The sequence below is a fragment of the Pipistrellus kuhlii genome, unplaced genomic scaffold, assembly GCF_014108245.1.
Source record: "Pipistrellus kuhlii isolate mPipKuh1 unplaced genomic scaffold, mPipKuh1.p scaffold_m20_p_4, whole genome shotgun sequence".
NCBI lineage: Eukaryota > Metazoa > Chordata > Mammalia > Chiroptera > Vespertilionidae > Pipistrellus > Pipistrellus kuhlii.
In genome coordinates, this window is record NW_023425540.1 from 58,833,958 (window position 1) to 58,846,876 (window position 12,919).

The window sequence follows — 12,919 nt, forward strand, 5'->3', positions numbered from 1 at the left end:
GAACTTAATAGTCAAAATAATGTAAATGGTGAAAAATTGACCTAACTATAAAGCAGTATTGGAAGGATGGATGAACAGGATAAGTGTGGTATTGAGGGTGCAATAATGAGAAATCAATAAGTGGTACATTCAACTGAAAATTGTAGAACTAGCAAAACAAGCAGGTTACTTAGAAATAGGTAAATGCCCCCATCCCAAAGAAACCCTGGCCGAAACAGGTTTGGCTCAGTGGATAGAGCGTCAGCCTGTGGACTGAAAGGTCCCAGGTTCGATTCCGGTTGAGGGCATATACCTGGGTTGTGGGCACATCCCCGGTAGGGGGTGTGCAAGAGGCAGCTGATCGATGTTTCTAACTCTCTATCCTTCTCTTCCTCTCTCTAAGAAATCAATAATACACACACACACACACACACACACACACACACACACGAAAATATGCTCAGCATCATTAGTCATTAGGAAAATACAAATCAACCACAATGAGATACCACTTCACATCCATTAGGATGCTTATAATCATAAAGGTAGTAATGAGCATTGTCAAGAATGTAAATAAATACTTTGTTGGTGAGATTGCAAAATGGTACAGCAACTTGGAAGATAGTTTGACCATTCCTCAAAATATTAAACATAGCGATACCATGTGACCCAGTAATTCCACTTCTAGGTAGAGATGAAAACATATATCTACACAAAGACTTTAATTTCAATGTTTATGACAGTATTATTCATACTAGCCCAAAAGTAGAAACAATGCAAATGTGTATATACTGCCTGGTGAATGAATACAAATGATACAAATGTGGTATATCCTTATAGTGGAATACTATTTGGCAATAAAAAGAGGCAAATTGATGGTATATTCTATATAGCTAAGTAAAGGAAGCCAGACACATGTTTACTTATGTGTAAGAAATGTCCAGAAAAGGCAAATTTATACAGAAAATATCGATAGTTGCCTGCAGCTTCGGGCAGTAATGAGGATTAACTGAAGATGAGCACAAAGGATCTTACTGGAATGATGAAAATGTTCTAAAAATGGATTATGGTGATGCTGGGAAAATTTAATAAAAATCATAGAATTGTACACTCAAAATATGTGAATTTTGTGACATGTAAATACAACAAAAATTTTTTTAGTCCTAAGCTAGAAAACTTTTGGTAAATTATCCAGCAACAATAGAAATGAGTTAGGATTATTCTTTCATAGGAATCAGAAGTAGCTTCTTTGCCTTTAGAGTTAGCACTAGTTTGGGACAGAGTGCAGGCAGGCCTGTTGCAAAAATCAATGAAAGAACAAAGGAAGTAAATAAGAAAGGAGGAAGAAAAAGAAAGGTAGTAAGTGTTAAAAGTTAATTTGGCCTCCGGAATCAGGCTGGGGTGTGATCCCAGCTCTGGCTCTATTATTTACTAGGTATGTGACCGAAGGTCAGATATTTATCTTTCCTGTGTATCAGTTTCTTCATTTGTAAAATGAGAATAATAACTACCTACCTTATAGACTTGGTATGAGAATTAAATAAATTAATAGATAACAAATGATAAATGCATAGTAAACATTAGATTTTTTTAAGTTTACCATATTCATCATCATCATCCTGCATGCCTGTGTTTCTCTAGAAACCCTATTCTCCCTCTATTGGAAATAACGATTTCAACCCTGATCTCCGCCCTGTAATAATTCACCCCCTCCTTCACAGAAAACAGCAGCTTTCATAGACATTGCCTCTCTTCCTATCAGGAAACATTCTGCCTGCCTTCTTTCTTCCTGCACTTTGGATTCTCAGCATCTGCCTGCTCAGAAACTTTTAACTCTTATGTCTTTTCTCATAAATATTTATCTTCTTTCTCTTCTATGGCACTTTTCCAATGACATTTAAACAGACTCAAATCTTATGTTTAAAAATATTAAATGAAACTTCCTCTATCCCACTGCTCCCTGCAACTGTCTTCCTTCATCTGTCCCCTTTGGTCCCTCCTGTCCTTTCCCAATCCCTATTCCAAAGGTATTTCTAGACTCCAAGTCTACATTGCCTCCCCACCATTCACTCTAATGCAAGCCAGTGTAATTTCTACTCCAATATTTCACTAACATGGACCATCAGTGGCTTTTATATTGTGAATGAAATTGGCATTTTCAATCTTCATCTTGATACTTTTCACATTACTGAATATTTCCTGATGTTTGAAATATTCTTTTCTTGGCATCTATGACAATACTTTTTGTATTTTTTCCCCATCTCTTTGGCCTTTAAAGCTCATGTTCCTTTATGTGGCATTAATTGTAGGCATTCCTTAAGGCTTATTTCCCTTTTCTGTGTGTTGTCTCTCCCTAAGACCATCTCTTTGGTGCTTAGGGCTTCAGTTACCATCTATAAAATATTGGCTCTCAAATTCATTTTTCTAGCCCTGAGTTCCAGTCTCCTAAATATATGTGCCTACTCTGCATCTCCACTTAGGTGATGCAAATCTAAAACATAATAAATTATCTCTTCCTAAGTTCTTCTTACCTCTCCATCTCCTTCAGAAAACCCTTATCCTCCTTAAGTTATTACCTATCTCTGTGATTGACATCATCATTATTCCATTGTGTGAGCTAAGGAACATAAGAGTAATTCTTGACACCAGATCTCTTCCTCTACTCACCGTATCCAATCTACCACCAAATCCTTCAGATTTACCTTTGTCTCCAACTTCTTTTATCTCCCTCACTGCTTGCCTAGTGCAAAGTGCCATCATCTGACATTTACAGTAATATATTAGCCTCCAAACTGATCTCTGTTGCCTATTTTCCTAAACCATTTAAAAATTGACTTTAGCAGAAACCGGTTTGGCTCAGTGGATAGAGCGTCAGTCTGCGGCCTGAAAGGTCCCAGGTTCGATTCCGGTCAAGGGCATGTACAATACATTGGTTGCGGGCACATCCCCGGTAGGGGGTGTGCAGGAGGCAGCTGGTCGATGTTTCTCTTTCATCGACGTTTTTAGCTCTCTATCCCTCTCCTTTCCTTTCTGTGGAAAATCAATAAAATATATTTTAAAAAATAAAATAAAATAAAAAAATAAAAATTGACTTTAAAAATAAATTTACATACAACTTTTCTCATTAATAAAATAAAATAAAAAAATAAAAATTGACTTTAAAAATAAATTTACATACAACATTTCTCAACTAGTAATTATTTGGGGCAAGAGTGCTATCTGAGAATCACACTAAAATTCAACAAAATCAGTAAGATTATTTTATTATCTTTATGTTCTATTCTCCACACCATGATTTCCTGATGTTCTAGAACAAGCCATGCTTCCTTCCACCTCAGCATGTTATCTTCTACTTACCTAAAAACTTTATCCTCTACCTCTATCATTTTCCCAAAAATTTCTATTCATTCTTTAGATCTCAGTTCAAACACTTCCTAAGAGAGCTCTTCCCCAAACTCCTAGACCATATAACTCTTTCTGTTATATCTACACTAATAAAAGAAAAAGATGTTAATTGGCTATACCTTTGTGATAGCCACCAGCCAATCAGGAGTAGCATGCAAATTAACCCAACAAAGCTTGTGGGTTAATTTGCATACACAGGCACCGAGTGCCCTGGGTGGGATGCTTGTCTCGTCACCATGGCAAAAATGCAGGCATTCTGCACCACCCCATTCGCTCTGGGCCTCTGGGCAGCATGGGAAGGTGGAAAGGTGGCTCTGTTTGGAACAAAGCGGCCGGCAGCCAGGGGAAGGAAGGCCCATTCTTGCAGGAATCTTCGTGCACTGGGCCTCTAGTATTCTTACAATACCTTGTACCCTTCTTTCAGAGCATATGTCAAAATCTTAACTTATTGTTATTTCTCTCATTACTTGGAAGTATTCCTGACTGGACTATAACTTCCAAGAGTGCATAGAACAATGTCTGCTTTTACTAGCACTATATTCCTTATCACATAATGCAGGTAACTAACATAGCAGGTGCTCAGTAATTGCTTATACATCAACATCTTCAATGGTGCTACTGTCAAATCGTTGTGGTTTTTATAGGTTTTGGTTCCTTTTGTTTCTAGATTGACTTTGTAAGTCTCTACTTTAGTTGAATTTTATGTGTGATTTTCAGGTGGCACTATTTTTTCTATTTCTGAATTATTGGAGTTATCTTACTTTTAGCCTACATGTAAATAAACTAACTAGTTTATTAATGGAATTAATTTTTGGTCACATTATAAATGGTATAGGAAAGCTTAATGTTTAAAGAGCTTCTAGTGAAGCCATTTTTGTGAGATAATTATCCACTATTTTGTTATATTTTTTAAAGTATAATTTTTATTTTAGAGTACCATTTTCCTAGAGCAAACACATTTGTAATTGTTTCTATAAAAGATAATGGGAAACTTTATTTGATTCTTCAGTGTTATTTTTACAAAGTGACTGTTTCATACTGAATAGACTCTCTCTAAATGATTGCTTTTACTGGATATAATGTCATTTTCATTTCATATAACAAATGATGGTTACATTAGAAAAGGTTTTTAGTTTTACTTAGATCAGAATCTAAGAGCTTATCTTTGTTTAATATGATTTTTATTAGCATATATATTCTACGTATAAGTGTAGTTTCACGGAAGGTATTTATAGCTTAGATAATTGTTTAAGTGTTATATTTGCAGCTCTGTTAAATGCCAGAATTATGTGGCCTTGCAGAAAGAATCGTTATTTGTTCTAATTGGGTTATGTTCCTGATAGTGATGTGAGCACAGCTGGTGGAGGATGGTGTTTCTGAGTCTCAGAAAATCCTTTGTCTCATGCAGCTCTAATGCTCGAGGGACACAATTCACTTTCCTCTTACCAAAATAGTCCACTGCCAGCCATGCTGGCGGTTATGAAGTCTGAAGTGTAGTTTCATGCCTTTGTAAACCTGTATAATTTATGCATTCAGAGGTTTAAAATAAGAAAGAAAAAAGCTGTGAACTGAAAAAGCAGACACCATTTTTTTTATGTAATGATGTTAAATCCATATTAACAGAGGTCATCTCAGAGCAAGCATGAAGCTGGCTCACATGAAGCTGAGCGGCAGAATGAAGGTCAAGGAGTGGCAGAAATCAACGTGGCAACTTCTGGTAGTGGTCAGGTATATAAATTATTATTTTTTAAATAAGCTATTTAAGTATTTTTTTTAAATATGGTCCTCAGAATGATCTGTAAATCTTGTTTGTTTCCTTAGTCCTAAATATATATCTTTAGAAGAATTTGGTACCAAAATGCTATCATTTTTCTTTATACATCTAACAATAATATTTTCAAATTCCTAAGACTGTTTCATAATGTAAATTGTGTGTTTCTATTTTAGTCTAAAATGATTGGTGTGGCTAGAGTTTTTTGAAAAATAAAAATACTAAGTTGCATTTTGGTTATATGTGTGATTTGACCTAGTTATTACTGCTTTCATTGAATAGATTTGCTCTGTCTTTGAGGCATTCATTGCAAAGACATTTTTATGTTTTTAAAAATGATCTTAAGGACTTGCTATAGTTCTTGTTTTCTCTTGTACTTCAAGATTACATAAGTCTAAAAATCCAAGTCTTTTCTTGGAAAAGATTATATTAGTTCTCATAAAACGTAAAGAGATATAGTCTAGTTGTGTTTTAACTATTGTTACATCATTTTTAGAAACATTTTGGAAGTCAGTTCATTTTTTTGTTGTTGTTAATACAGAACTGTTGTCTGTACTGTGCTGCCATTAGTTTTCTATTAATTTTATTGGATGCATTCTAATATGACTGAATTTTCCTTTGGGGTATTCTGTATGCCCCATATTGTTTCAGTGAATATTTTTATGCTGTAAATGAGTGGTTTTTTAAAAATTAGAATTTCACTGAGTTGGTTTTAAAGTAATTTTTCTACTGTTGATATAGACTTTGTCTTTAGAGTCTAGGTTACTTTTGATATTATTTATTTTTTTAAAAAAGCATGCTTTTTAGTTCATTAAAATGTAAAGCTTAAAATCTCTCATACGTAAGTATTTAAATTTATTTTACTACGTTAAAACAAAAAGATACTTCACTTTAGTATTAGTAGTTAGCATTGCAACGGAGAAAACTGCAATGGATGGATGGTAAATTAGTGCAAAAGGAATTATATTTAAATAGCACATTTGAGTTACTTCTTTGTAATTTAGGGAATTACATGGGAAGCTTATGTGTTTCTACACATAAGTAGAAAGAAAGGAAAAATTCTCGACAGAAAAAAAATTCTCTGCTTAGGATTAGACTTACCATTAGTGCTTTGGATCATATTCCAGTTATTATATACTTCAAAGCTCTACCTATCCAATAATCAGGGTATTCATTAAAAAATAATAATTGAAATCTTATCATACTTCTTTCATTAATTCTTTCATTAGAATTAATCCTAAATAGGTTACATTTGATGTAAAAAATGAAAACTGTTGCCCTACCAGTGTGGTTTCAGTTGAGTGTCGACCCAGGAACCAGAAGGTCACCCACCAGTTCAATTCCCCTTTAGGATACATGCCCGGTTCGGGGCATGCAGGAGGGAGCTGATCGATGATGTTTCTTTCTCATCAGTGTTTCCCTCTCTCCTCCTCTCTCTCTCTCTAAAAATCAAAGGAAAAATATCCTCAGGTGAGGATTTAAAAAGATTTTTAAAGCATGGGCAAAAGACATGAACAGAAATGAAAAGGAATTAGAAATGGCTTATAAACATGTAGAAAGATTATTAATTTTATTAGTAATGTATAAATAAAAAACTACAACCAAAGTCAGATATTTTTTGAGACCATTGTCTTGGCAATAACATTTAGTATTGCTAATGGTTAACTGGCATCCTCATATACTGCCTCTATTTGTGCAAAATGAATAACATTTCTGAAGAACAAATTTTTAATATGTATCTAAATTTATAATGTGCCAACTCTATAGCTCATAATTGCAGCATCTAATATTTTATACTAATTAACCCAACGAAAATGGTGGTTAATTTGCATACACTGGCTCCAAGTGACGGGGGCAGGATACAGGGTACAGTCAAGAGTATTCACACATGTTGCCGAAACCGGTTTGGCTCAGTGGATGGAGCGTCGGCTTGTGGACTGAAAGGTCCCGGGTTCGATTCTGATCAGGGGCATGTACCTTGGTTGCGGGCGTATCCCCAGTGGGGGGTGTGCAAGAGGCAGCTGATCAATGACTCTCTCTCATTGATGTTTCTAGCTCTCTATCTCTCTCCCTTCCTCTCTGTACAAAATCAATAAAATATATTTAAAAAAAAAAAAAGAGTATTCACACATGTTGGAAGAGATTCATCATAATATTTATAACAGCAAAAATAGAAATAATCTGAATGTACATTAATAAATAATTAGTTAAATTATCCATCAACTGTGGGTTAGTGGTCAAGTAGCTCTGAAGTAAATCCCACTTCCCTACCAACTAACTAAGAAACAAAACTTTCGACAAGTAAATTCTGAGTTTTGGTGTTTCTTAAAAAAAAAAAAACTTATATATAAAAACTTACACAACCAAACGAGTCACTATGATGAGCACTGATCACCAGGGGGCAGATTCTCAACGCAGAAGCTGCCCCCTGATGGTCGGTCAGTACACTCCCACAGTGGGAGCGCTGCTCAGCTGACCAACTCATTTTAGAGGCCCTCCAGCCTGGAAGCAGCCACTCAATCCCCCAGTAGTCCTGCAGGTCCAATCTCCAGAGAATGGGCCAGACACCCACCTGCTGGCAGGATCCCAATAGCGCCACCAAGAAATTGGCCTTGAGCACCTAGGCCACTTCCCCTCCCTAGATGTTCCATAGGAAGAAACAATATAAAAGCAGCTGCCACGTAGCTCCTGACAGCTGGCACAAATGATGGATCCAGATCCCAGGCCAGCAAGGGTGTCCCACTGCCCACCTGGAGGGTCACTTGTGTCCCAGTCCTGTCCCCCCCCCAGCCCCTCTCAGGACCCCGAATTCGTGCACCAGGCCTCTAGTATGGTAGTTACGAGAATTAAGTGCAGTATGACTTAACATAGTCCCTAGCATATAGCAGATACTTATTAAAGGTAACATTCTTGTTGTTACTAATAATTAGTAATAGTTGTGTATTTTTTCATTGATTTGAGAAAGAGAGGAAAGGAGGGGGGGAGAGAGAAACATTGATCAGTAGCCTCCCATGCGCACCCTGAAGGGGGGAGGTTTGAACCTGCAATCTGAGTATTTGCCCTGGCCAGGAATTGAACCACGATCCTTCAGTGCACAGATGATGCTCCAACCAAGTGAGCCACACCAGCCAGGGCAATTATTTTTAAAGAAATATATTTTGTGCCAGATACTGTATTAGACTCTGAAAATAGATAATTGAAAAAGACAGATAGTCCCTAGCCTCATGAAACTTACATGGTACATTCGTGCAAATGTTAAAAATGACAAATTACATCGGTTTATATAGAGTTCTAATTTTTATTTTAGCCTTCAGCCTTGCCTTTTTTAGTATACTAGAAGCCTGATGCACGAAGATTTGTGCTAGAATGGGCTTTCCTTTCCCTGGCTGCCTGCACCGCCTTTCCACTCTGGCCCAGCCCCTTTCTGCTCAGGCCCAGGAGCCGCCTCTTTCTGCTCCAGTCCCACGTTCCCACACTGCTGAGAGGCCCTGAGAGACCGGGAGTGGGGCAGAACACCTGTATTCTGCCCCCGTCACTTGGAGCCAGTGTATGCAAATTAACCACCATCTTCGTTGGGTTGATTTGCATATCACTCCTGATTGGCAGGTGGTGTAGCAGAGGTATGGTTAGTTTATATGTTTGTCTATTATTAGGTAAGATTCATCACATTATAATCAGAGTGATCCTTCCAAAACATAATTCCGATCATATCACTTATTTGTTTAAACAATTCAGTGGCTACCCACTCTCCATAGAATAGCATGTAAGTTCTTTATATTGGGTATTACCAACTCTTCCAGTAGTATTTCTGTTTACCCTGTTTCACTCCACTCTCTCAGCTCAACTTTTCCAGTCCTTAAATATGTCCAGGTCTTCCAAATAATGTTCCCTGTGCCTGGAACTCTCTTCTTCATTCACTTGTATGTGTTTTACTCATCTTTTCCCTTAGTTTTAAATGGCACTTCTTTCAGGATATTTTCCTTGTTCCCACCTCTGTGAAATATATAAAGTTGTTCTCACAGCATTTAATACAATTTGTTGGTTTAATTGTCCACTTGCCTTTTAAAAGTCCTTCTCTAATAGAAGCTTTAAGCAGTCTTCTCTATACTGTGAGCTCCCAGAAAACTTGGACTATACTGAATTTACAGTCTGTTTTGTAGTAATTTAAAACCTTTCATCATTGGAGTTTTCTGTCAATCAATTTATGTTTAACTAAATGTGGTTGCATGTCTTTGGATCTGTAAAAAATATTACTCTTAGAATTTCTTCAGTGTTTGGTTTCTTCTGGAGTGTAGTTTAACTGTCTTTTGCAACAAATCTCCTTTTCTTCAGTTTTTCTCTAAAACTTACCTAATAAATTTATAGGTAAAAACATTCATTTTGAGCAATTATAATGTTCATGCTTGCTTGCTTTTTTTTGTTGTTGTTAATCCTCACCTGAGGACACTTTTCCATTGATTTTCAGAGAGAGTAGAAGGGAGGAAGAGAAACATAGAAACATCAATGTGTTTATCAATTGGTTGCCTCCCATACATGCCCTGATCCGGGCTGGTGATCGAGCCTGTAACCAAAGTACAGGAATGTGCCCTTGACCAGAATCGAACCCGTGGACCCTTCAGTTCGAGGGCCAGTGCTCTATCTAGGGAGCCAAAATGCCTAGGGCAATGTTCATGCTTTTAATGCTATATTTAGTTGTCTGTCGTAAAGAGTATCTTAACATGAGCTTAGCTATATTTATATACAATCTAAATTACACCATCTATAATTTGCTTAATTTCTAGAGTTCGGCTACACGGATGGATCATGAAACAGCCAGTGTTTTGAGTTCTAGTAGCACACACTCTGCTCCTCGGAGGTTGACAAGTCATCTGGGAACCAAGGTAACAGAAGATCACAAACTTGGTCACTAATACTATGAACACTTCTCTAATATTTGTTAGATTAAGTCAGTAAAAACATTCTTTTTCCTCTTTTAAATAGAGAATTTTGATGCCATCATCACAGTTTCTTAAAGAAATTACATCTTTTTATACAAAGGAGCACAAATAAAGAGAAAATAGGGATTATTAAAAGTGCCAAATTAGCTGGTTTCTTTTCATATCCCCCCTACCCTTCCCCCCCTCCCCCCCCCCCCCGCCCCCCCCTGCCCAGCCTTATCCACTTCTCTGCCAGTATCCTGAGCTCCAGCATCGCTGGCTTACTTGCTTTTCTGAGCTCTCCCTGTGACTTTATCCTCCACACATTACCTGCAGTGGCACGCATCTCCACTGTCTACCCCGTCTCACAGCAGCCCTCAAAGCTTTAGCCAGCCTTCAGAACTCTTCTCAAGCTTGCTTCTTTACAAAACATTTTCTGATTCCCATGGTCCTCTCAACTCCCCATGTAGTCTCTGCCTCGTTTGAGTCACTATAGTGCATGAAACTCTCTTGGAGAACAGAGGCTGTCTTTTATGTATTATGTACTGCATCTAGCACAGAGCATGCAAATAATGAGTGTTTAATAAATATTTATTTAAATAGATGGAACAGTTATTGAAATTGAATGTTATCCATTGCCGATAAGTCAGCTTTTATAGGGTCTCTCAGATGTTAGCAAATATCTTAGGACTTGGGAATAGCATGTTTGAAAATAAAGTAATTATTACTGTTTTAAAGCCAGAAACTTTAATATTATATTAATAAAGGATGAAAGTCTAATATTACTAAACAATTTATTTTTCATTAAATCTAAATTCCATTAATTGTTTTCATAGCATATTCTATACACTCATTATTTTAATAATACAATGGTTCTTAGGAAAAGCATTACTGAAATAACTAATGTTGATTTAAGAAAAGAATTTTGTAGTGGTTATATTGTTAATATAAGACCTAATTCTTTTAATAACTCAAAATAGCTACTACTTGGGACCTTTGGAATGCTAATAACTGTGATAGGAGTTATATGTATGTTATCTCTAATTTTCTCAAACCCTGTGAGATATTGTTTCTCTCTGTTAAATGAGAAAACATACAAAAGTAATTCAGGCAGCTATTGTATAATTAAATTGGAATTCAACCCCAGATCTATCCAACATCAATACATAATTTTTACTATAAAGAAAATCTCTAATATTCAACGTTACTGTTTCATGAAAACTGACAGCTATAATACCTTTTTCTTTTGAAGTAATTTATGCATAATACAAGAGCTTCCTACATTTTTGAATGCCAGCTACTACCCTATATATGTATTAATTCATTTAATCTTCAAGAGAAAACCCTACTAGGTTAATTCCTTCATTTTGCAACTGAAAAAAAAATGGGCTCAGAGAAATCAGATGACTTGTTAGTGTCACACAGCTTACTCATAAGTAGTGGAGCCAGAATTTGGAAGCCCATTTATCCATAATTATATATGGCCTTCCTAAAACTTCCATATTTAAGAATAGTCTGTGTTTACACATTTAGAGTTTCCTACCCTGAGCACTATTGACTGGATAATTCTTTGTTGCATTGTAGCCTGCTTAGCAGCATTTCTGGTCTGTACCCACTAGACAACCATAGCACTTTCTCCTGTAGATGTGACAACCAAAAATTTCTCCAAGGCATTGCCAAAAGTTAAGAACCACTGATTTATAGACATGATACATTCTGTGTATAATACCCTCTACTTTTCTCAACCTTTAAAATGAAGCTGATCATAGTCCAAGATAATTGGCCAGTGTAGCTCAGTTGGTTGGAGCATTGCCCTTACATCAAAAGGAGACAGATTCAATTCCCAGTCAGTGCACATACCCAAGATGCAAGTTCCATTCCCGGGGAAAGGGGGAGGAGGTTGTACAGTAGGCAACCAATCAATGTTTCTTTCTCTTTCCCTTCTTTCTAAAATCAATGAAAAACATATCCTTGGGTGAGGATTTTTTTTAAAAAGGTAACAGGATACTGTTTCCTTTTTCTAATTTGCTTCTAAGTAAATCCTTAGACTTTGTTGTCAGAGAGATGATGCTTAGCAATTGCCTTTTTTAAAAATTGTATGAGAATCCTTGCTTCGTACTCTTTATGTGATCATAGCATTCTTCTTTTTATGACAAAGTATTTTTTATATGTGTAAGGGAGAAGTTTTATAGTTTTAACAGTACTATTATATATTTTAACAATACTATTATAATCCTATAAAGGTTAGTGATTGCTGAAAACTAGTACTTAGTAAATAATGATTGTTGAAAACTTTTATATTTATTAATTATAGTTTTAGATTAAAAGAAGTAAAACAACATTTTTAATACTCCAAAAATTTTAGATAGACCATCATCATCATTCTGTGAAATTACTTGATTTTCATTCATCATAATGAATGAATTATCACGAGCTGATCCAAATAAACACAATTTAAGTATGTAAGAACCTACTTTCTCTTTCAGCACTGTATACCAGCGTTTTTCAACCGCTGTTCCGCGGCACACTAGTGTGCCGCGAGATGTTGCCTGGTGTGCCGTAGGTGCAGACAAGACAAGAATTTTATAATTTTTCACTATTTTGTTTACTTAATATTTCATAATAAAGTAATTATAAAATACTTTCTTTGTGTTTATTTGATTCCTATTCAAGAGAATTACTTTATATATAGTCAATATAGGCACAGAGTTAAATTTTTTAACATTTTCTAATGGTGGTGTGCCTCGTGATTTTTTTCATGAAACAAGTGTGCCTTTGCCCAAAAAAGGTTGAAAAACACTGCTGTATACTACCACTACTATTATTTACTCATATAAACAAATTGGTG

At 36.0% G+C, this 12,919-nt stretch overlaps 1 protein-coding gene across 12 annotated transcripts in view; it reads left to right on the plus strand.

The window, feature by feature from the left end:
• APC (APC regulator of WNT signaling pathway) overlaps positions 1 to 12,919 on the plus strand; it is a 93,229-nt gene that overhangs the window by 58,640 nt on the left and 21,670 nt on the right. For all 12 annotated transcript variants that reach the window (XM_036409719.2, XM_036409717.2, XM_036409720.2 and 9 more), the window contains 2 exons: positions 5,008 to 5,112; positions 9,937 to 10,035. In XM_036409719.2, coding sequence (XP_036265612.1) covers positions 5,008 to 5,112; positions 9,937 to 10,035 — 204 coding nt within the window. The remainder of the gene's footprint in view (positions 1 to 5,007; positions 5,113 to 9,936; positions 10,036 to 12,919) is intronic.